Source organism: Montipora foliosa, chromosome 4 (genome assembly GCF_036669935.1).
Source record: "Montipora foliosa isolate CH-2021 chromosome 4, ASM3666993v2, whole genome shotgun sequence".
NCBI classification, from domain to species: domain Eukaryota; kingdom Metazoa; phylum Cnidaria; class Anthozoa; order Scleractinia; family Acroporidae; genus Montipora; species Montipora foliosa.
The window spans coordinates 44,086,846-44,109,345 of NC_090872.1; the positions used below are offsets into that span (position 1 = coordinate 44,086,846).

Genomic DNA, 22,500 nt, shown 5'->3' on the forward strand with positions numbered 1-22,500 from the left:
CGGCAGCCTCGCTTCCATTCTCAGGCCAGGTAACTTAGCTACAACTGGTCTATTTGCCAAATTGCAACTCTAACAGACCATTTATCTTTCTGATTGGTCGCAAATTAGCGCAACTTCCGATAAGCGACCACTCCATCCTCATCTATCCTAAGGGAAAAGGGGGCATTCCCCTACCCTGTAAGGGTACCCTGTATCGTAGCATTTCGATTTTCATACAGCCTGCCAAAAACGTTACTCTGCGCTGGGTCTGGATAAGAAAGAATTATTTTGCAAGAAATTGCATGCATGCATGAAGTCTTCCCACTCGACGAATGTGAAGAATGTGCATGTAGACCTCTGAAACTCACTTATTTCTCTTGTAATTCCATATTAAGACATCATCACTTGTTTATTGACAGGTCCTGGTTTAGCGTTTATTGCTTACCCTGCAGCTGTTGCAGAGATGCCCGTTGCTCCTTTGTGGTCCATATTGTTCTTTTTTATGGTAATATTGCTAGGGCTTGACAGCGAGGTAAGTTCCTGTTGTCTGATGTCTGTTTGACAATCCTCTGAGCAAACAGTAGCGTTACAATACAATACTTAATTGACACTCCCCGAGGGGGTTTTTCAGTGACAATTGACATAACTAACAAAAGAACTGCACATAGATAAATTTTGAAAGAACCATAATTAATTTAAATGATTGGCTAAAAACAGGTGACGGGGTAGCTCATCTTAAAAAATCCTTTAGAAGATACTTTCTTAAATTACGTTTAAAACTATTCGAACACTGGCTAAACTTAATTTCAGATGGTAGATTATTCCATATATTAACAATTCTATAAGAAAAGGATTTATGCCCTGTTTTAGTTTTAAATGATAGTCAGGAATATTTAATAGCTGCGAACCTCTAGTCGCCCTCCCACTTACGTTACCTCTAAAAATATATTTATTACCTAAATATTCTGGGGCCATTCCAGTCATACACTTGAAAGCCATAACGGCATCCTGAAGTATAACTTAGTTTTAACTGACAGCCACCTTAAGCCCTTTAACACTGGATATGTCCCACACGGCATATCTGTCCAAATGCTGACATACAAGAGGAATCAATGTTGACAACGTGATTGTTAAAGTTACGTTTTTATCAAAGGTCACATCAAGGTCCCTAACAGAATGTGTCGGTACACGTTCTTTACCTAAGAGCGAGAGATGGAATTGTGGATGTCTTTCTGTTATCTGTCTGCTGCCATATATGATTAGTTTGGTCTTATCCGGATTAATCAACAAGTAGTTGTCAAATTAACACCAGTCGCGAAATCTTAAGAGGTCTTCATTCATAGCAGCAACGGCATTTTTGCAATCATGTACGCCAAACGATATGCACAATTTGGTATCATCAACATAACAATCGGATAAACAGTTTTTGGGGACAGTCGGTAGATTGTTCACATAGATGGTAAAAAATAACGGCCCCAAAATACTTCCTTGTGGGATTCCGCTGACCAATGGCAACGCATCCGAGAGTGTGGAATTAATACGCACGACTTGGTTTAATTTCTTCCAAGCAAATAGTTAGAAAACCATCTGAGTCTGATGCTGAAGCACCAACATATTGTAGTTTATCTAGAAAAATATCATGCATATGGTTGATACTATCAAATGCCTTCCTCATGTCCAAAAAACAACGGCAGTTGCTTTCTTCTGATTAATTGCCCCTATGATGGCATCAGTTGTATGTATCAACGAGGTTTCAGTTGAATGCCATTTTTTATTGCCACGCTGGTTTATTGACAATCGCTTGTAGAACACTACATAGGGCATGAATTGATTTAGTGAGATTCGTTCACATACCTTGGACAATATGGGCATCAGTGAAATGAGGCGATTGTTGTCTGGCTTTTCATGGTCACCTTGTTTTAGAATTCGTGTTACCTCCGCTGTTTTCCAGATTTTTGGGAAATACCAGATATAAAGGAATCATCAATAATAGCTGTTAGAGTGGGAAGAATTGACGGTAGAGAATTTCGCCAAACACGTGCTATAACTTTATCGTTCCCTGGAGCTTTTCCTGTTGGCATTGAATTAATTACCTTTTCAACTTCTTTGCAATCCACAGTTCCAAAAGAGAATTGTTGTACCAAAAAATGACACCTTGGAACAAAGGACGATTTCGCAAGATCGTAATTGCTTGTCCAACTGAAGTAAAAAACTCATTGAACTCATCTGCAACCAATTTATCGTCTTTGCTGTATGCCAAATCTCCCAAATCTCCCCATCAACCATAAATCAAATATCCTGTGTTTATCTCGTTGAGAGAGAGATCAAGATTGTGTTGATGAAACCAGAAAAGGCTGGAATTTCCTACGTAAAATTCAATTGCACTAAAAAACATTCTCCAGAGGCTGTCAGGGCTAAAGAACATTGACTATACTTTTATCAGGAAAAAAACCTTACCAAAATAATTTGATTCCTGTACAATCCTTGAAGTGCTACTTGAAATCTAGCTCTAAGTAATTTTCACTCGATCTTCGGGATTTTCTTTCTCACAGTGCCTGGTGCAATTGCCGTGTTAAGAAATAATGCCGGGTGAAATATTTTTAAAATTTTACATTGCAGTTCGTAGGAGTTGAGGGCTTTGTTACAGCCATTGTTGATCTGTTCCCGCATCACCTGAGGAGGGGCCACCGCAAGGAACTCTTTATTGCACTGTGTTCTGCTGTCTGGTTTCTGATTGGTTTGTCCATGGTTACCGAGGTAATTAGAGAACTCTTCCATGAAAACTGTCGCACGGCAAAATCAATGGCAAGATCTGATTGCACTCTGATTTGTTTCAGGGTGGAATGTACGTATTTCAGCTGTTTGATTATTATTCTGCCAGTGGAAGTGCGCTTTTGTGGGTTTCTTTGTTTCAGAGTCTTGCTGTGGGCTGGGTCTATGGTTAGTGAATCATTCAAATCTTGTTTTATCAGTGTATAGTACATAATCACACAAACTCTGCTATCTGGCGTTTCATGGCTTTGCGCAGTAGCTAATTCTGTACCACATTCTCAGTCAGTTGGCACGAGAGTAAAGAAAAGGGGAAAATCCAGTAGTAGAAGTAGTAGCCCGAACGGGCGCCTAACTTATTACAAGGTGATTCATCCTCACTTTTAATTAATTCTGAGCCCTTGAAAAAATGACTCGAGCTACTAACTTTTAATGTTGGAAGCCCGAAGGGCTCCGGAAAATTTGTCTTAGGCAGCAGCCTTGGCAGACTGAGGAACAGTGGGTCCTTCTCTTCTTCTGTGCGCCCCCCTTTTTTCGCCCATGTCAGTCAACTGATAACCTGAAATATGACTGTAGATGATGACCTGTTAATGTCTACTAATGGGCTATTGTCTCAAAACGTACTTAACTTTCCTATCTCATTGAAAAAATTAATACAAGCAACACTTCACTGCCAGTAATTTTGGCTGCATAACAAAACAGTAAAGCATCGTTTTACTGTTCACTATTTGATTTCTGTGGCCATTCACTACTTGCACAATCCCATAATACTCCTGTATTACCCCCCAAAATTTTGCGTAACCATTGTTTGCAATTTCTCCTGGGACATGAAAATGTCCCAAGAGAAGTCGAAAACGATGCCTGAGCAAAAGTTTTGGGGGATAAGAGAGGTGTATTATGGGATTGTGAAAGTGGTAGTTCTCAAGGGTTTGAAAACTGGCGCCATGTAAACATGGATTTAAAGAAACTTGAAGCTCACTTTAAGGGGAAAATCCCCTCGGCTGATGTACTTGGCACTGGCACAGACTGAATATAATAAGAAAATCATGAGTCTAGGTCAATTTTAAACAGAAGCCCAATACCAAGGAAACCGTCGTGCGAACTTTGTGGGAATTAAAAGGTATCGAATGGCCCTCGGAAAGCCCTGAACCTCTTCAACAAAAACCTATTGCCTCATCTTTTAGTAACGTTACTTTTCGCAGTCCTTTATTTGCCCGTACTCAACTCGAACCGTTGACAGTCGAAGAAGAAGAGGAACAACTGTCGGCTGCACTCAAGGAAAATACCACTTTCCGCAATGAGGCGCGAACTAATGCCAGTGAGAATATTACCCAAACACTTTCTATTGATAAAAAGGATAACGAGATTGAGCGAACTCAGGTCAACGATGCTGCAAATGCTCTGCTTATTCCGTCCGAACTGAAAAACCCAAAATAGTTTCCTTTCAATTACGAATAGGAGACGCAATGTCTGTGTAATTACCGACAAGAATCTTGGTGTGTTTTCAAAAGGAACGTGCTTTGTAACTCTTGACATTTTCACATAAATGCGTTGAAATTTGGATGCTGTAGCTAAAGAACTGAAACGGGACGTATACAAAACATTGAACCCAGGTCCATGGACCACCTCTGTGGACCACCCCTCATTTTGTACAGTTTCAAGCAGAAAAATCTTTAGACGAGAAAGAGAAATCATCCTGGCACTTATCTGGACAATTTAAGCAATAATTATTGTCTCTTACAGAGACATGAAAAATTCAGGAGGCTTCAACAGGATTCGAACCCATGACCTCTGCGAGGACGGTGCAATGCTCAATCAACTGAACTATGAAGCCAGACAGTTGGGAGCAGGTCATGTTTTGCATACGTCGTCCTCTTGGGGCCTTAGCTTGCCTTTTTTGCCTGGCATGTCTTATGCCACGATGGTAGGTCTGGATTCAGCCCAGCGGTTGGCTCAGTTGGTTGAGCATCGGACAACTGTCGCGGGATCAAAACCCCGGCCGGACCAACACACAGGGTCTTTAAATAACTGAGGAGAAAATGCTGCTTTGTAATGACATCTGCAACTGGTTAGACTCTCTAGTCTTCTTAGATAAGGACGATAAACCGTAGGTTCCTGTAACGGCCGAAGAAATATTTTGTCATTTGAAACGTGTTTTCACAGAAATACTAGTATGTGATATTTCTACAACTGAACAAGGCATGCAGCGACGCAGAAAAGTAAACAAACACGCGGCCGTCACGTCGGCAAATCAACTGAGTAGAATGAACGCATAAAATACAATATTGCCTACATCACGTACATTTAATTGTATCCTTGATTACCTTACATTGCACGAACGAACAACGCAAACGTTACTTACGATAGCCAGCGACATGCTTTCAGAACCTACAGTACAGCCTGTGCTCTCTGCTGCGAAAAGTTGGAAAAGATTTCGTAAATGCAAACAATATTTCGGTCGCTAACACGTGCAGTTGGGACAGTAAAAAACTTTTTGTATTTTAGAAATGAACTAATTAAAACAGCTACAAGATAAACTTATAAAAACCAAACATGTCTTCAGTAGTTACGAGTTCTAACGCCTCGTAGATCCCTGCATGAACGTTTTCCCGCAAGAGGCGTCCGAATTCTTCCCTCTTTAACACAGTTTTCACTTTATTGAACACATATTCTGCAACGTTGAATTCTGGTGAGAGGGATGGAGTATAAATGATTTGTGATCCCATCTGCAATAGCCATCTTTGCAAAATGTTCCTAGTCTCGTATTGATGTGTGAGGCAGTTGTCGAGTATGATATAATCGTCAAATTCAATAGCAGGATTTTCGAGTGCAGTTGTGACTCGGCCAGCCTCTATAAAGAAATTTTGAAAATTTGTAGAATCCGAAGCTCCTTCCAAAGTATTTGTGTAAAGTGCTCCTTGCAGTCCACACAATAGGTTAAGTGTTACATTTGCGCCCTTCTTATTGCCAGAAATTACTTCACCCGCTGCTTCTCCTCTAAGAGAATTTCCAGAAACGGGATTTCCTGTCCCAGTGATGAACACCAGCCTCGTCAAAAAACTTGAATTTTTCTAGTGGCAAAGCACTCAGAAACTGCTGACAGTAAAGAGTGTTTGCAGGGGTAAATTTTTCCACAGATGCCTTTGTTAACCGCTTCCTAGTAAAAGGTCCCTCAGGCAATGTGCTATAGTCTTCAAGCACTTCTTTTTTCGATTTATACGGAAGGGAGGGCTTCTCCTTTTTGCGAAATTCCGTCAACTGTACGTCCTCAGGCTTAAGGTGTGAAGGATTCCCTGATTTCTTCTTAGACGGTAAATGTTCACCGGTGGTGCTGAAATTTTGCCACAACTTTGAAACAAACTGATTTGAATGTTTAAACCGATCGGCAACGTCGGAATATCTTCCAGGAAAAAATGCTGTTGCCGGGTCTCCGCCTTCCGCGGTAATGAGTCTAAAATTAAGCTTTTATCTATGGATTTCCCGCGAATTAGAGTTCGCCCGCTGCTATTTACAGAATACGCCATTGTTCGATCACGCACTGGAATGTGACCACATGGATTCACCCTGTTGGTGTGACAAAGCCACGTGACCAAAATCGTTGACGTTTGGCGTCGAAGTCAACCTCCGTGCTTGTCTATGAATTCGCGGTGTACCTGTTTCGGTAGAATTTCATTGAAACACGACAGGTTGGCTTGGAGCAAGGATCGGCAAAATACCGCAATGCAACCAAGTAAGGACGAACTTCAAACAAGATCCGCTCCAACACTTAAATAACGTCTAGGTGCTTTAAACAGACTTCTGAAAACACAAGCTAGTGAGATTTCCCCCTAATTTTACGAGAAGTCATTGCGATTACGTGTTTAGAACATAAGGGCAAAATTTCCTTGTCACTGATGAGGCACAACGAAAACCAGTTGGGCAAACGGATTAATTAAAAAAGCACTTGTTCGCTCGCATTTTAGTGCAAAACAAACAAACAAATCAACTTTTTCTTTATGTCCAAAACAGTACAGATAATTGTTATTTAATTCCAGTTGACAATAAAAAATCGATTTTCTTTCCTGAACAAAGGAAGAACCGATTAAACCACCTTTTAAAAATACGCATCCACTTTAAATAACTTCTTCCACTAAGTATGTGCTATTACTGGTATTCTGTTTTGTAAGGAACCCATGACCCGGAGCCTACAACTCTACTGTGTTCGTGTAACGGCGTTTTCACAGACCGATTTATTTTTAGATGAATTTCCCGCGAATGAGACTCCCACAGGAGCCCGATGACCAATTACAAGAAATTAAGCTGACGTCATAGGATCACCGAACCGGAACTGCCTTTGTTTTTTTACCTAATTCGCGGGAAGGGCTAGTCTAAAAATAAACCTACTTGTCAAAACGCAGTTTCACAGATGCTGTATGGAAGTTGCACGCTCCAGATGGGCTCCTGGTTTTGTCCTTGTCGTTCTCTTTCGCTCCCCTTTCGTTTCTGTTCTAGACAGCATGTAACCTTATCAGAGCTTCTAAAGGGAAGGGCTAGTTTAAAAATAAACCTACTTGTCAAAACGCCGTTTCACAGATGCTGTATGGAAGTTGCACGCTCCAGATGGGCTCCTGGTTTTGTCCTTGTCGTTCTCTTTCGCTCCCCTTTCGTTTCTGTTCTGGACATCATGTAACCTTATCAGAGCTTCTAAAGATATGCCAAAAATTGTATTACAGAGAAAAAAGCAGCTCTAAGCAATAAAAAATAAACACTCAGCTTTAAGTTTATATCCCTCCGTTGCTTGACTTGAATAACTGCGTAGCCACCAGTGTGGACCACAGATATCATGATATGTCAAACTGGATTGAAGCCAGCGAAAAATGCAGAAGGAAAACATTTTCCACCTGAATACGAAAAGCGTTGACTGTGTAAGAACTATAATTGATGTAGTATGTCCGTGTAGCCGCGTCAAGCCACATAACGCGCGCGAAAAATGAAGCCTCGCTTATGTTTAGGTGAGTTAACCTGGGTTGAGCCTGCAATCTAATCGAAAACCAGTACCTGGTCAGCGGTCAACTTAAAAAAAAAAAAAAAGGCTGACCTTGGTGTGCTCTAGGCTTGAGCCTGTGATATGGTCACGTAAATACTGGTCAACGGATACCTTGCTTTGACAGGTGTCAATTGATCAAAACATGGATGTCCAATAGACCTTATTCATAAATGGAGGCCAATTTATAATTCTTTTGTCGAAGTGCAAATTAGCCTACCAATACAGTGAATTGAAAAGAATTCTTGCTCTAAAATGAGGCTTGGTAGGCTAATTTGCACGTGAACAAAAGAATTATAAATGTGACCGCCATTTATGAATAAGGTCTATATCAAAGATGTATGCCGTAAACTAGCATGAAGGATGATACTGGTCACATTAGCATACATGGAGGGGTGGACGTACGTACGTACGCACGGACGGTCGATGACGTCAACGCTATAAAACCAAGATTTCTCGCATCGATGGGTTATTTTCCTAACAATGGTGCTCCGCGCGAGTCTCCGCTATGAGTTGATTTGATTTGATTTCTGTATGGTGTCCCCAATGGACCATATTTGTATTCTCAGTATTGGACTGGAACGTAGCTTGCAATGGAGGCTCATACGGGGGAATATATCTAAAAGTACTTGCATTTTAAAAGATTTCCCCGCATTAGCCTCCACTGCAAGCTATTGCAGTTCCAGTCCAATACTGAGAATACGAATATGGTCTATTGACTGAGTCGGAAGATACCATCATACTCTTTGATTGACCCCCAAATTTGCATAAGCATTGTTTCCTGTTTATCTTGGGACTTGCATTGGTCCCAAGAGAAACAAAAACAATGCTTATTCAGAATTTGGGGGCACAAACAAAGAGTATTATGGTATTTTTCGCTTCGGCCAATTAGCTACTTTCATATTACCCGCAATGAATTTTGTTTTCTCCACATGGTCAAACTTTCTCTGGAGAGTCCTAATTCTTGCATTGGCAAACTGTTCTTTAGGCATAGGTCCACAATAACATGAAATTCCTTACCTCAGTGAGTTAAGAAGATTGAGGACCACCAAAGATTTAAGAAGAAACTTCGTTCGCTTTTCACAACTATCGAGAATCTTTCTTTTAAGCGATGTGCTCTTCTTCATGATAAGAGTTCGGCTGATTTTGAATATCTTTAGTAATTTTTGGCTTTTATCTTGTACCAACCTTAAATTTTCAAATTTATGTCAGTTTTATTGCTCTGTTTTGTTATTTTTATTTATTAATGCAGTAAATAATTTAATCTACTTAGTTTACTTACTTAGCTTAGATCACCGCAGGTCCACATCAGCTTTATGCTGCCGGTTAATGACCTGCGATGTATGTATGCAGTTATTCCCCAGAGCATTTGAAAAGAATAGTTGCTGCACAATCTGTGGGGAAAACAAAACGCATTGCAGGTTATATGAAAGTAGCTAATAGACCTTATTCACGATGGCCACCATGTTGGATTTGCTATTATCATGCAAATTAGGTACACACTTCTGAGGGGGCAAACAACACAAGTTCGAGAGGTTATTACGAACATCTTACCCACTCATTTAATTTGTTTCATGTTCATTGAATGCTTATTACCTAAGTAATAAAATAGAATGATTATTATACGAGTTACTTCGACGTTTTTAGTGAAAAATGAGCCGCTAACGAAGTAGAAAGTCAAACTGTCAAAGGCAATCCAAAGATACAAAATTATTATAAAAGGTACTTAATTCTAAATACTAAAGTGGACTTTTAGCAATGTTATTTCAATATTTCGACGAGCCGATTTTCCGCAATTTGCCTTTTTTCCAATGTTTGCCCCCCAGCATAACACATGGCTTATTGGCACGACAATTTGAAAACTAACATGGCGGCTATCGTGAATAAGGCATATTAGTGCCCCATCGCTAAATACACTTGACACTTAAATAAAGTTAATTTGCATTAATTACAGCAGATATATTGGGCAGTGCACTATTAATACGGTACCGACAAAAATAATGAATACAAGTCAACTTTGCCATTGGTTACAGGTGGGGACCGTTTTTATGATAACTTGGAGGACATGATAGGGTTTCGGATCAATCCTTGGATCAAGTGGTGCTGGAGATATTTCACGCCATTGTTTTGCATGGTAAGTAGATCATTTTCCAAAACAACGCATCTCCTCGTTTTTGTCATACAACAACATAACCATAGTAGATGGTTTTCCTTACTTTTTGTGCCTTTCTTGAACAGGATAAATCGATTTTTCTCTGTGCAAATTCTTCAATAGAGGGTTCTTACGTTACGTTACGTTACGTTCAATCTGAATTCGTTAGCGATTAACGTTTTAAAAGATTAAGAAGAAAGGTGCCTCGGTGCTGGAAACCGCAAAATAATGCAAGTCGTGATCAGCATATCGCTTAACCAACATCAGCGGCTATGTTGGAAGAACAATGCTCTGGTTGTGACTGGCGTGGAAGAAGTAAGAAATAATGGAGTTTGTCTTTCACTTTAAATATGTATACTTCACACTCAAGAAAGAAAACCCGAGAGCAAATTCATAGTCTTTTTCCGCAGAGGGTATGCAATTGTCATTCATCACCGCTTTATATCTTGTCGCCTCAAAACAATTTTCTTTTTATCTTTCACAATTTAAGTAAACGTCACAAGCATTCAGTAATCAGCCGAACAGTTCGTAGTTTTAATCTTATAGTAAATGTAACCTAATTTGTCGTTTTCATTTTTACAGGGGATATTTGTATTCAGTATTGTGACGTATAAACCACTTGAGTATAATAAATACAGTTACCCTGGCTGGGGTCAAGCCATTGGCTGGTGTATGGCATTATCCTCCATCATGTGTATTCCAGGTTACATGATTTTCCGATTTTTAACCACTCCTGGATCATTTTTGGAGGTATGTCCCAACTATGCCATGTGCCTCATTTTATTGATCGTCACAATGAACTGAACGACCTAATTCATTCTTCTCTTTTTTTTAATCCACTGACGTGTAGTAAGAGTGAAAAAGCAAATGACGATAACAAGAGCTAACCATATAGAACCCAAATTCCCAATGGGCCAACCAGAAGCCTAGTTGTCCTGGTATCCTGAAATATCAAATCACCGTCCTGATGACGTCAGGGTCACTTTCAAGTTATGTTGTCGTGCGAACTGTCGTGCGATAAATTGTAAATAGAGGATATTACACGGTGGCGAGAAGATGTGAATTTTATGTTCGAGTGGTAAGAACAATATCTCACGAGTGAGCGAAGCGAACGAGTGAGATATTGTTCTTGCCACGAGAACATAAAATTCACATCTTCGATCCAACGTGTAATGTTCTTTTTATTATATGGAGACTACATATGGAATATTTCCGATTTTACTGTGTTTCAAAGTAGTCAAGTTTTACAAATTCTTTAAAAACTCTTATGACGTACAAGGTTTTCTTCGTGTTCTCGTTTTCAAGTTTTTCTGTAAATTCTTTAACTTCTTCGTCGCTGATGGACGCAAACCTGCTCGCCATGCTTTTATTTATTAAACAACAAACGCGACGAGAGAAACCAATTCAACAAAAGCAAAAGGCGGGAATCGTGACATCATTGAAGGATACGACACTCACAAAGGTGACGTGACATACGGAAAATACGCCACTCGGGTCCCGGATGAAGTGGCGTATGGAATCTACGAGTGGTTTGGTTCCCTGTAAAACACTCTCCTCCATATAATAAAGGGTTTTACCAATTAGCCAGTATCAAAAATACCATAATACTCTAAGTATTGCTTCAAGTTTTTCTTGGGACCATTGTAAGTCCCAAGAGAAAAGAAAAACATTGCTTATGAACAAACAAAGGGTATTATGGTATTTTTGATACTGGCTAATTCATCAGAAACGTCGAAATCGTAGCTTCTGTTTTTCGATCGTAAAATTTCCCGCGAAAAGTAACTTGGAGGACGCTCGCGAACTGCGTGATCTGTACCAACAAGGACTGTAACATTCAGACTGAAGCAGTGGAGCTAGAGAAGAGTTTCAATGAAGGGTTTTACTCGTAGTTTGCTGCAATGATTTGACACCCTGCTCACTGTATAAAAGCTTGGAGTAAAATAATTCTTCAGTCATCACTTTTTGTGCCGTTCGTTGACTCGTATTATTCTTCTTACGGGTCTCACGACAGAGTCTTTTAGCTTGACTGCGTCTAGCCAAAATTGATGACTCGGTCAAACTGGCCTGTAAGCAGCCGAAGCGTACCCAAATAGCGCAATTACGTAAAAAAAAAAAAATATATATATATATATACCTTATGATGTGTCCAAGTTTATCCTACGAAGAGTGCTCTACACCCACAAGTGGGGGAGCGTTACAATAGTTCAATGAATGGGACTAGTCGAAAGATGACCATTTATAAATACTGCAGGCAACACACAGTTTAATTAAAAAAGCCCTGAAGAGCCCTGCGGTATTACAAACTTACAACAAAATTTACTGGGAATGACTTTATCTGATTTCCGAGGTCACACTCGAATTCACGAAAGACGTAACACAAACAAAACAAAGGAAAAAGTGTAAACAATAACCTAACACTAACACGAGCTACGGAAACCATAAAAAAAGTTCAGTTCACAGGTTTTTACAACGACTATAACCCGATTTCCGCCGGCGAGGATCACGGTAAGTATTATGTATTATACATTGTAACGTTTACCATGCATGACTGCTAATGGACGTTTTGTTGTTAGGAGACTGTCGTTTTTGAGGATACCTAAATTTCGAGCCAGGATTCGAGCTAGGATCCGAGCCAGGATTCCAGCCAGGATTCGAGCTAAGATGAGCTTTTTCCGCTATTTATTCTCGAATCTCTCGGTTAGGTTAGGTCTATTTAGGTTGGTTCTAGTCTAGTTAGGGTTAGGGTAGGTCTCGGTTAGGTTAGCTTAGGTCTCGAATCCTGGCTCGAATCCTGGCTCGGATCCTAGCTCGGATCCTGGCTCGGATCCTGGCTCGAATCCTGGCTCGGATCCTGGCTTTATTCTTAGTTTATTTCGGCGTTTTTTTAATCTAGATTAAGCAATATTAAAAAACTTCGCAGTACGTGTTTTATCGGGTCTAAAAACACTCGGCAACGCCTCGTGTTTTTAAACCCCGATAAAACACTGCTGCTCGTTTTTTAAACATTACTTAATCTTGATTAAAGAAACGACAGTCTCCTAACAAACAAAACGTCCATTAGGAGTCATACACGGTAAACGTTACAATGTATAATACACTACTTGCAAGACAAGGTTACAATAGTGGGCGCCTCTACAGCGGGGATTTTACTGAGAGGGAGCACTTAGTGTGTCTTCTTCTGCAATAACGAAGCTTGTTAACCAGTCAACAATTATTAGGAATGAAGCACTTGTTCAGTCGGAAGAAACCTTATCGTAGTTATGTTTGTCTCTTCTAAGCGTAAGTCATTTTGGTTTCCTTTAGCGCTGGGAGGAGCTGACCACACCCATACCCACAGAGAATACAGCAGAACAGGAGATGAAAACTATCACTTAGCTTGTTTATTTGAGCCCTGTACCTTACATGTGTATCAATATAAGGAACGGAAGTATATTAATTAAACGAGGGACAAACAATTGCATTCATTTGTGCAGATACATATATTTCTTTCAATAAATGCATAATACAAGTGATCTCTTGGATCGAAACATTTCGTGATTTCTCGTTGAACGCAACTTTTGATGTAATGTTCAGCATCCGAAAATCAAACCTCGCATCTGCATCCCCGGCAAAAAAATTATATCACAAACATGCTATGGCTGGTCACGTGGATCTCAAAATCTGTGAGCTTTTCCAAATGTGTGTTAGGGGAGGGGTGGCAGACGACATGGAATTTGACGTGAAAGGCAAAACGTTGCTGTCCATCGCACGGGACAGAAAATAAACTCGCGTCGGTCAGTGTGAAGGTCCGGATACAAACTTGCTCAAGTACTCGAATCGAGTGAAGAAGGCTCAATAGCTTGCGAAGAAAAGAAGGTTTTACCGCGCAAGAAAGCAAGTGAAACGTTTATTCATGGAAATCAAACATCGATCACCTATGTTTATGTCACATGTCGACCTCAAATCAAACTGCATGAACAAATATTGAACATGTGCAGGTATTTTATTTTGTTGTGTCAGTGATATTCGTTTTTCTTTCAAATGTTAAACAAAGGTATTCCTAAGTAGCGTAAATTGCCACTGTTATATTATTACAGCAACAGCTGGTTAGTGTATATATTTCTCAACGACTAAAGCCGTGTTCGCATTAGACCTCGATTATGATCGAATTATAATCGAATTAAGCATGAAATGAGTTCACATCAACTAATTACAGTCCCTGATTATAATTGGATTATAATTATTTCAAACAACCTCAAGGGGGTTGTTTGAAGTAATTACAGTGCGTAATTGAACTGAATGGCGAACACGTGGTGGTATGAGCAGACGAAACTTCTAATCGCTTTATGGAGCGAAGGTTTGGATTAGTCTCCTATTCTCGGAAGCTATCCTTGGTTCTCTTCTCGCCTCAAGCACATGATGGTGATGATAATCGTGGCAGCCACGCGATACGGCGCCATTTTGTCTCACACTGTGAGGTTACCCTGCCTATTGTATTTGAATTCTCGCAGATGGGGACCGAACCATAATTGAATAAAATTAAATGGAGTATAATAGCCTGAATTATACTTCAGTTGATGATAATCGAGGCCTAATGTGAACACGGCTTTAGCCATTTAATTAACTTGATATAAACGATGGCATGGAGTCGAAACGTCGCTCAACAACATTGATATCACTGATTTTTATTCTTAAACGTTATTTAGGCCTCTTTCATACGTATCCGGATACTTTTGAATCCGCAACTTATTCTCTGCGGATTAACGAAACGTATTCAAATAGAATTCGCCCATCCACACGTATCCGGATTCGCCATCGGACGAAGATTGCGAGATTGCGACAAGAGAAGCGATAGCATTTCGTTCAGCGGCCATGTTAAATATTCACGCGGTAAAGACTGGCTCTGAGTTTGCGACGTCATCAGATTTGAAAATATCCGGATTCGACCGTCCATAGGATTCTTTGCGTATTCAAAGCTTTCCACTCTGGGGAATGGATTCAAAATCGCATACCGGATTCGCCGGACAAGTGTGGACCGAAGGCGAATCCGCAAAGAAAAGTTGAGGGTTAAAAAATATCCGGATACGCGAAGATGGGGCCTCGGTTACAAAGACAATCTCGGATCTTTGAAACGTTTTGAGCATGGTTCTGGCGCAACTTGTTTGCCGTTCAGTTCACCACATTGCCCGCCACACAACTATCAATTTATAGTATTTCCAAGTCCACATGACGAACTTCAGGGTTTCGTTTCTGAAAAGAAAGACTACAATTAATCCACGTCAAGCCTCTGACTTCATTATGACAACATGGAACCTTCCATTTTCTGCGTGCGTGAAGTGAAAGTGAATCTACCCGTTACTTTAGTTGTCAGTCACTTTTCATTACTCAAAATGGCTTTTGCTTTAAAAGACTTCGGTTTGAAGAGTGGTTTTAACTTGTGCTTAGTAAAACTAAACCAAAGCAAAAACCTTAGCCAATCACAATTGACATCATCAAACGAGCCAATCAAAAACGCAGAGCAATCACTTGTATTCGACGCGGGAAAACGCTTGCGAGCTTTGCTTTTACGTCTGATTGGATGAAAACGCAACACAAGGCAGGATATTTTAGCCAATCATGAAGCATGGTATTACTCAAGAACATGAGTCAAGTATGAAGAAATCAGGTAGCCCCTTGTACCTTGATGTTTTTCTCAATTCTGTCCACTTGTTGGCCCAGCATATCAATAACTTCTTCTCCATGTTCCAGCAAAAAGAGCTCTAATTCCTGCACTGTAGTCAGCTTTTGAACTTCCTGTTTGAAGTCAGAAGACAAATCCCTAATAAGGCATCCACTAAGGCCTGGCTATACATATGTGATCTTTGATATTTCGAATAAAACAATTAAGACTGCAAAAGACCACGTTCGATATCAGTTCAAAACAAAAGGCATCATCTCGAGGCTCTTGGGAATAAACTCATACAAATCCTTATATTTATTCCCCAGAGCCTCGAGATGATGTCTTTCGTTTAGGACTGAATTTTAATATATCGAAATTGGTCTATTCCTCATTGCCATATTTGAAAAGAAAAAAAAGGACCGTATCGCGTACAGATTTTTTACTGATTTGAGCAAGGGAAAGGGAAAGATTTGCCTTTTTCCCTATCTCCGTTTGGACTTCAGTATAGACTCTTCAAATTTAAACTAAGGCACTAAACCTCTAAAAGAAGCTCCATATCGACTCTGTTAAGATGACAGCGAGTTATTTCACGTCCATCAAAGTTCACTTCTGCCTTAAATCGAACGACATCTGCACCTGTAAAAAAGGTGGTGGAGATAAGTGGAAAAAGTCTCACAACAGGACATTAGCAAGATGGATTATACAGAGATATGAACTTTCCATTCAAAGGACTTACGAACTGATTACGTGAAATTTATGTTAACCGTCGATTTATCCCACTTTAATGTAGCTGCTCATGTACCAAAAGCACCATTATCATAAATAAAAAAAATGACGTTGTAGTTGTCGTAGCTTCTACTTCTGTAAGATTTCGAATGATACCCCTAAGATTTGGATGTAGTGATGACAAGTGGCCGGAACAGCACGCCACGAGTAATGGAAGAGCACTGAGAGCTTACCCATCTCTGTGGCTTTCACATCATGGATTGATCTAATGCAATGGAGAAAATAAATAAAAGGAGAACAGTTAAACAAGCATGAAAACAATGCCACACATTAAAAGCCACCATTTAAAGCCCGTAAAGTTTTCCACAGTCCCGTTTCCTTCTCTGTGTCGCTGAAAACTTGTTAAAAGAACAAAATCTAGAGAACGAGTTACATTCAAGAATTTGTCCAGAGACGGCAGAAGTAGGGATGGAAAACAACATATATTTCAGAGAAGAAGGAAAACGCTGAAACATGTCTTACGAACGATTACCCAGCAACACTATATTTCATGACGCAATGCAAGTTCCAACCTGACCACTATGTCACTCTCTAGTACTTCAATGATTTGCTGCAGTCTATGAATTGGAATAGACCTAAAAAGCGAAAACAAAATGATGATGGTGGTGATGATGATGACAATCAAGACAGAAATTGCTCTAACGTGTCAACTACAGTTACATGGTCGATTGCCTTCAGTACTTTGCAGTTTCATGACAAACTGAAGAGAGTAAAACGTGTGGCGTTGCTAAGATTTCTCACATGTGCGCAGACATTTTCAATCATTAACGGACGCGTTTGCATCGTTCAGTCTTCTAATCGGTTGTTAACACTGTGATACAACATTATCACAGGGAGCGGGGCTCCTGTTTCTATTTTATTCGAAACATGAATAGCGGCAGTTCTTCTAATCTGGGCATTCACTACAAACAACGTACCTTCCCATCAGAAAGTCAGCGTTCCTGCTAATAAGGAAGACGGCAAATGAACCAAGAAGGCCTAAAACCGTACAAATAATAAGCAATCAGTTGCAAGGAATTGTATCGGTCTGGGAGCGACAGACTGTATGGCTACTAAAACGAGCAAATCTAAACACAAGAAATGGAAATGAAAGGTACAATAGCGAGGAAATATTTTTAAAAGGAACGACATTTTAAAGATATTCCGAATATCAAATAAAATGTCGAACAGTACTCTTGTAATTACTTCCGTATGTTTTCATTTCATGTCTTGGGCCCCCGTAGTGGAGCACTAGCTGTGTGGGGTTAAGTAATTTTGGACAACGAATTTAAATTAACTGAAAGTCTAGAGCCTTATGTTCACAAGTTGTTCGAAGCAGAGGATCGGGTGATATCAAAATGGATGTTGGAAGTATCTTGAAACTGTATCCAAAGACAATAAGGTGCGATTTCATCTCTGATGTCCAATATCAAGTTAGCTGTAAGTTTAATATAGGAAAACTGCAATGCTAAGCCACCGACAGCATTAGTAAGGGGAATTGCATTTTGATTGTGGTCAGAGAAATTATTCAAGAGGAGGGCACGCTGATGTACTACCTAAGATTAAAGGGGCTACAATACTCGTCACAAATCGTTAAAACAGACACCGTTCCTCTCATTTCTACTTCACACTGTTCCCCCCCCCCCCCCGAAATGTGCCTTCTCCCTCCCCAATGTTGAGCCACGCGTGTTTTGAAGCACTGAAACCACTGTGATACCCAAATCAACATTGCGCAAGGGGAAACAGACATAAGTGTTTCAAGATTTTTGACGAGTATTGTAGGTCACGCTATTTTAGGTAATTTTGTTTAATTTTGTTAATTATGAGCTCTAAACATCAAATTGGCAGAGCAAGAGTCTTTCATTTGCAAAATCACGGCCACATAATAACTGAGAATGATTTTTCAGCTTTGTAAACGACATTTTGATATAGACTGATATAAATTTGAAAAAAGGTGGGCCGACGTTTTTCAAATTTACCCAAATTCAATCCATTTCAATCCTCTCCAGTTTTGTCCATCCATGTGCCTTCTTGGCTTCCCTGTGTTTTGTAAGAGTTCTTCTATAGTTTTGAACAGTTATTTTGACATTTTAGTTAATTCTATGACCATTCGATCAGTGCTGAAATTGCCTAAAATTGCGTGACCTAGCCCCTTTAACTAATCAAAGGGACAATTACCGTTGTCCGTGAACAAGGTAAGGATGCCATGCAAGATGGTTCATTCAGTGTAACAATTAACAGAATTGATGAATTGATGGGATACGTTATTTCACTGAAATAACTTGAGAACCAAAGTTCAGAATGAACTGCACACTGCCTTTCAACCGGTCTGCGTGTCGCGCACGATCTTCGCGCCAAAACAGTTCCAAAAGTACCAGTCACATAAATCTGAACTTTTGCTACCAAATTGCAAGGGAGGAATGGTATTCATGCCTCCCTCCCAGTTATTACATCCGTGGACAGAAAGTTTAGACTTTACCTCCGATTATAACTGATCCCATGGCATCAAATATTGGGCTTCCCGTGTATGATGTCAGACCAAGGCAGCCTGTGGCAAGTATAACTCCAGTCACGGCTGCGCCATCTTCTATTAAAACGGTTACTGCACTGGGATCTCGTCCCCGTACCACTGAAAATAAAGTACAGTTGCATCAGTTCCTGCCAAGCGCCACTCTGTTCATCATTGCAGAATTTCCGTGTGATTTAGAGTTTGTCCAAGTGTACGTAAAACAAAGACATCGTTAAAGGCCAACCTTCAACCGACTGGCTTTTCGACCGTTTGTTTTTGTTATGGAAATTCGCATTGCTTATCGTAGGGATCTAATTGGATGAATCTCAGCTTCGGGTGGAATTTTGATATATGAAAAATTGTTCCGCGGCACGCAATGCCTGTCGCTTGAAGGTGGGCATGATGAATGAATGTAAAACAACACACATCGTACAGTTGCATTTTTCACAGCTGGACGACAACGCAGCCACTGAACACATACCTTGTACCTGTTTTGGCCTGTAGTACCCTTACTGCTTATTCCTGGAATAAGGTTTGCGAAAACAACACGCATTGCAAAAACGGAATTGTCTGGATCATCCTTTGTGTGAAAAGATGAATCGCATTCGATTTTCGCGCTTAAATAATCTCATGGGAACGCCTATTCTGTACAAATAGTAAATAATATTCTGACTGTTCCATTCATTAAACAACAAGGAGTAGAATAAACAAAATGCTACTATGCTCTTCCCGAAACGAACTTGAGTTGTGCTTCTGTACAAAGTGACAAAATAAAATGGAAAATTTCCAATATTTTTGATCTTTAGAAAGGAGTTCGGATACGAAGGTTCTGAAAACATGCACATAGTTTTTCACGGTGCGCGTGCTCGCCTTTTCTACCCCAATGGTAAGTTCGCTATTGACGAACAGTACCAGTGAAAATAGCTTATTGGGAATCATACCATATTCCTTGAATGACATTCCACTCTCTCGTGCACTTTTCCTGACCTGCGCTATGGCTAACAGCAGTGTGGCTGTTGAATACATTCAGTAAAACGGTCACCAAATCAATGTAACCGCACAGTATAATACTATGAACTTCATAATAGCAGGCCGTGGGAACTGCCCATTTCCCTTAGTAGGGCTAACGCTCATATGGTTCATATGGGGTAGAAAACTAGCTCTTCACATTACACTCTAATCAGTTAAGTCTGTTAATTTATAGTGCTACACGGCCAACGTTTGTAAAAACGTAACCCTTCCTTGTACTTGTACAAGTTCATTGCTATGACTTTAACATCTTCAGTTCCCACGGTCTGCTCCCGTCTGACCGTGTAGCTCAGTCGGTAGAGCAGCAGTGATCTAACCCAAAGGTCGTGTTTTCAATTCCCACGCTGGTCAGAGTTTTTCTCTGTCCTTGTGTGTGCCCATTTCCATTGGTAGGGCTAACGCTCACACGGTTCATATTACACAAAACTAGCCCTTCACATTACATTAGTCATTCTCATCAGTTAAACCGAGGTTCCTCTATATTGTCTTAGGAAGCTTGAGTTTAATCCTGTTGTAGTTTTTACGTTTTGTGAATTGTTCAAGTGTCCTTATCAGACTAACACGAAGTTAAATAATTACCTCACCTCCTTCAACCAAAAATGATCCAGCAAGAATAGTATAGGCCTACGGGTTCAACAAAACAGGAATCGAATAACCAAAAACTCGGGTTTGATACTATGATTCTCAGTTGTGTGTTAAAAAGCCATACTAAATTAACTAATTCTGACCAATCCCAAATGATTAGCGTAGACAGCGCGATAAACCAATCGGAATTCCACTAATGTTGTATGTAACTTTCTAGAAGCGCGAGAAAATTCGCGCCTTCAAGTCGTGAATAGTTTGGGTCTTGCTTGGCGCGTGCACTGCTAGCAGTCCCTTCTGAGTCAGTCGAACCTCCCGCTTTAGTCAGTCACGCAACCGAGCCGAGGCACTATTCTCCGCTCGGCGAGGTTGCGTGACTGACTAAAGCGGGCGGCTTGACTGACTCAGAAGGGGCTGCTAGCAGTCTCCTTGGTGCGAGATATCTTGGCCAACTAAGCCTAGAAGTTGCAATTAGATCAGAACTAGAAGTTGCAATTAGATCAGAACTATTAACTCTCGTTAAAACGCGATGGTAAAGTTAACTGACGTTTTTAAATATCAACTTTGAAACTTAAGATCCTTATCTCACCAATGTATATCACATATAAACGCGGCAGCTCACGTTTTTCGATGCTAGGTGTCATTTCTATTGCATAAAAATCATGTGACAGTAGTCTCAATCAAGTTCTAAACGCGACACAATTTCCTCTGATTTAGAGTTGTGTAAATTGCCATGCCTCGAAAAAGCTTGGGACTTAGTCAAAGCCTAGAGTAATTCTCTATCCTAAGCGCATCTAAGTTCAACACGGACTCGATAGCGAAAAGCAATACGTGTAATCGCTTTGGCTTCTTTGTCATTCATAAACTGGGTCCGCGTCGCTGAGATGTCAACAGTCAATTCTCTCACAGACAATCCCCTTTGCTGTTAATGGCATCAGGTAAAACAACTGACGCCCATAGACTCACCATAGCAAGATTCTCTAAGGGAGCAGGGTTAATAAGCCCTGTAACACCATGGTACATTGTCACACCAGCTCCAAGAAAAAATATACCCACACCACTGATAAGTGAATATACGTAACGGGCCCTTGACCAGCCATATCTAAAAGTAGGGAAGAAAGAAAGTTTCTTTTTAGGAGTGGGTATGATTAATTATACAGTCCATTTGAAAGAACTTATGATTTTGTCACATCTATTCAGTATTGCTGTTCGATCCTGCGTTTTTGTCTATGAATCAGAGCTAGGAATCTGATGATATATAACCCACGAAACACAAGCTTCTTCATATCGTTATTTTTCGCGTTAAAACTTGATGCGTTTTAAGCCTTGAAAAAATGTCTGGAACTGTAAAAACGGGTTTATTTTCCTTGTTTTTTTTTTCCCTTAAAAAATGGTGATAAGCACTTAAAGGAAATCATGTAACAATTTACTTGTCAATATCGGCTTGGGAATTTTCGCAACCGATCAAACCTTTTATTTTAAATTTCAGGCGAGACTCCGCGCGCGAAAATTTCCGACAGCGGATGGGGTTTTCAGGGTGGCTAAGGTATTTATTTCATATCAATGAAGACCAATTTCAAGTTATTAGTAAACTCGGATTATATTGTCACAACAGCTTATTTAGAATCATCCCAATACGTCCCCCCTCAAGTCTTTTACGATGGTCGAAAGTGCACCTCGGTTACTATTTCTCTGAAGCAATTTTCCTTTTGTAGCAAGTGTCATTCGATTTCATTTAGTCTTGTTTATAGAAGAGCATATGAATATCACACTTACGGGTGGTCAGGAGAGGGCTTTTTAATAGACTGCAAGATACCAACAGCTAACAAACACTACAAGGGGAAATAACGTCAAAGAATTGTTACACCTGATCAAGTAAATTTAGACCACCAGGGAGACAATATTGAGATTTTGCATGACATGTTTTCCTGATGTGTACTTTATTAACGTTGGTGGAAATTCCACAGAGAAAGAAGAGGATAAGCCTTGATTGCACTGCCAAAGATGAAAAAGAAATCGTTTTTCCGGATGACAACTGCAATGAAAACCATGAT

The 22,500-nt window shown here is 40.1% G+C and overlaps 2 protein-coding genes across 2 annotated transcripts in view; one reads left to right on the forward strand and one right to left on the reverse strand.

Annotated features, from left to right (window-relative positions):
• LOC138000842 (sodium- and chloride-dependent taurine transporter-like) overlaps positions 1 to 13,749 on the forward strand; it is a 32,256-nt gene extending 18,507 nt beyond the window's left edge. Inside the window, exons 8-13 of the mRNA XM_068847507.1 lie at positions 399 to 511; positions 2,599 to 2,736; positions 2,817 to 2,919; positions 9,805 to 9,905; positions 10,506 to 10,673; positions 13,227 to 13,749. Coding sequence (XP_068703608.1) covers positions 399 to 511; positions 2,599 to 2,736; positions 2,817 to 2,919; positions 9,805 to 9,905; positions 10,506 to 10,673; positions 13,227 to 13,298 — 695 coding nt within the window. The 3' untranslated portion in view covers positions 13,299 to 13,749. The remainder of the gene's footprint in view (positions 1 to 398; positions 512 to 2,598; positions 2,737 to 2,816; positions 2,920 to 9,804; positions 9,906 to 10,505; positions 10,674 to 13,226) is intronic.
• An 818-nt stretch (positions 13,750 to 14,567) lies between these two features.
• The window catches only part of LOC138000843 (proton-coupled zinc antiporter SLC30A9, mitochondrial-like), a 22,819-nt gene continuing 14,886 nt past the window's right edge, over positions 14,568 to 22,500 (reverse strand). The window contains exons 9-19 of the mRNA XM_068847508.1: positions 22,223 to 22,278; positions 21,413 to 21,548; positions 20,449 to 20,488; positions 19,777 to 19,848; positions 18,806 to 18,955; positions 17,265 to 17,325; positions 16,860 to 16,922; positions 16,521 to 16,552; positions 16,100 to 16,197; positions 15,582 to 15,695; positions 14,568 to 15,152 (exon numbers count right to left, since the gene is read on the reverse strand). Coding sequence (XP_068703609.1) covers positions 15,108 to 15,152; positions 15,582 to 15,695; positions 16,100 to 16,197; positions 16,521 to 16,552; positions 16,860 to 16,922; positions 17,265 to 17,325; positions 18,806 to 18,955; positions 19,777 to 19,848; positions 20,449 to 20,488; positions 21,413 to 21,548; positions 22,223 to 22,278 — 867 coding nt within the window. The 3' untranslated portion in view covers positions 14,568 to 15,107. The remainder of the gene's footprint in view (positions 15,153 to 15,581; positions 15,696 to 16,099; positions 16,198 to 16,520; positions 16,553 to 16,859; positions 16,923 to 17,264; positions 17,326 to 18,805; positions 18,956 to 19,776; positions 19,849 to 20,448; positions 20,489 to 21,412; positions 21,549 to 22,222; positions 22,279 to 22,500) is intronic.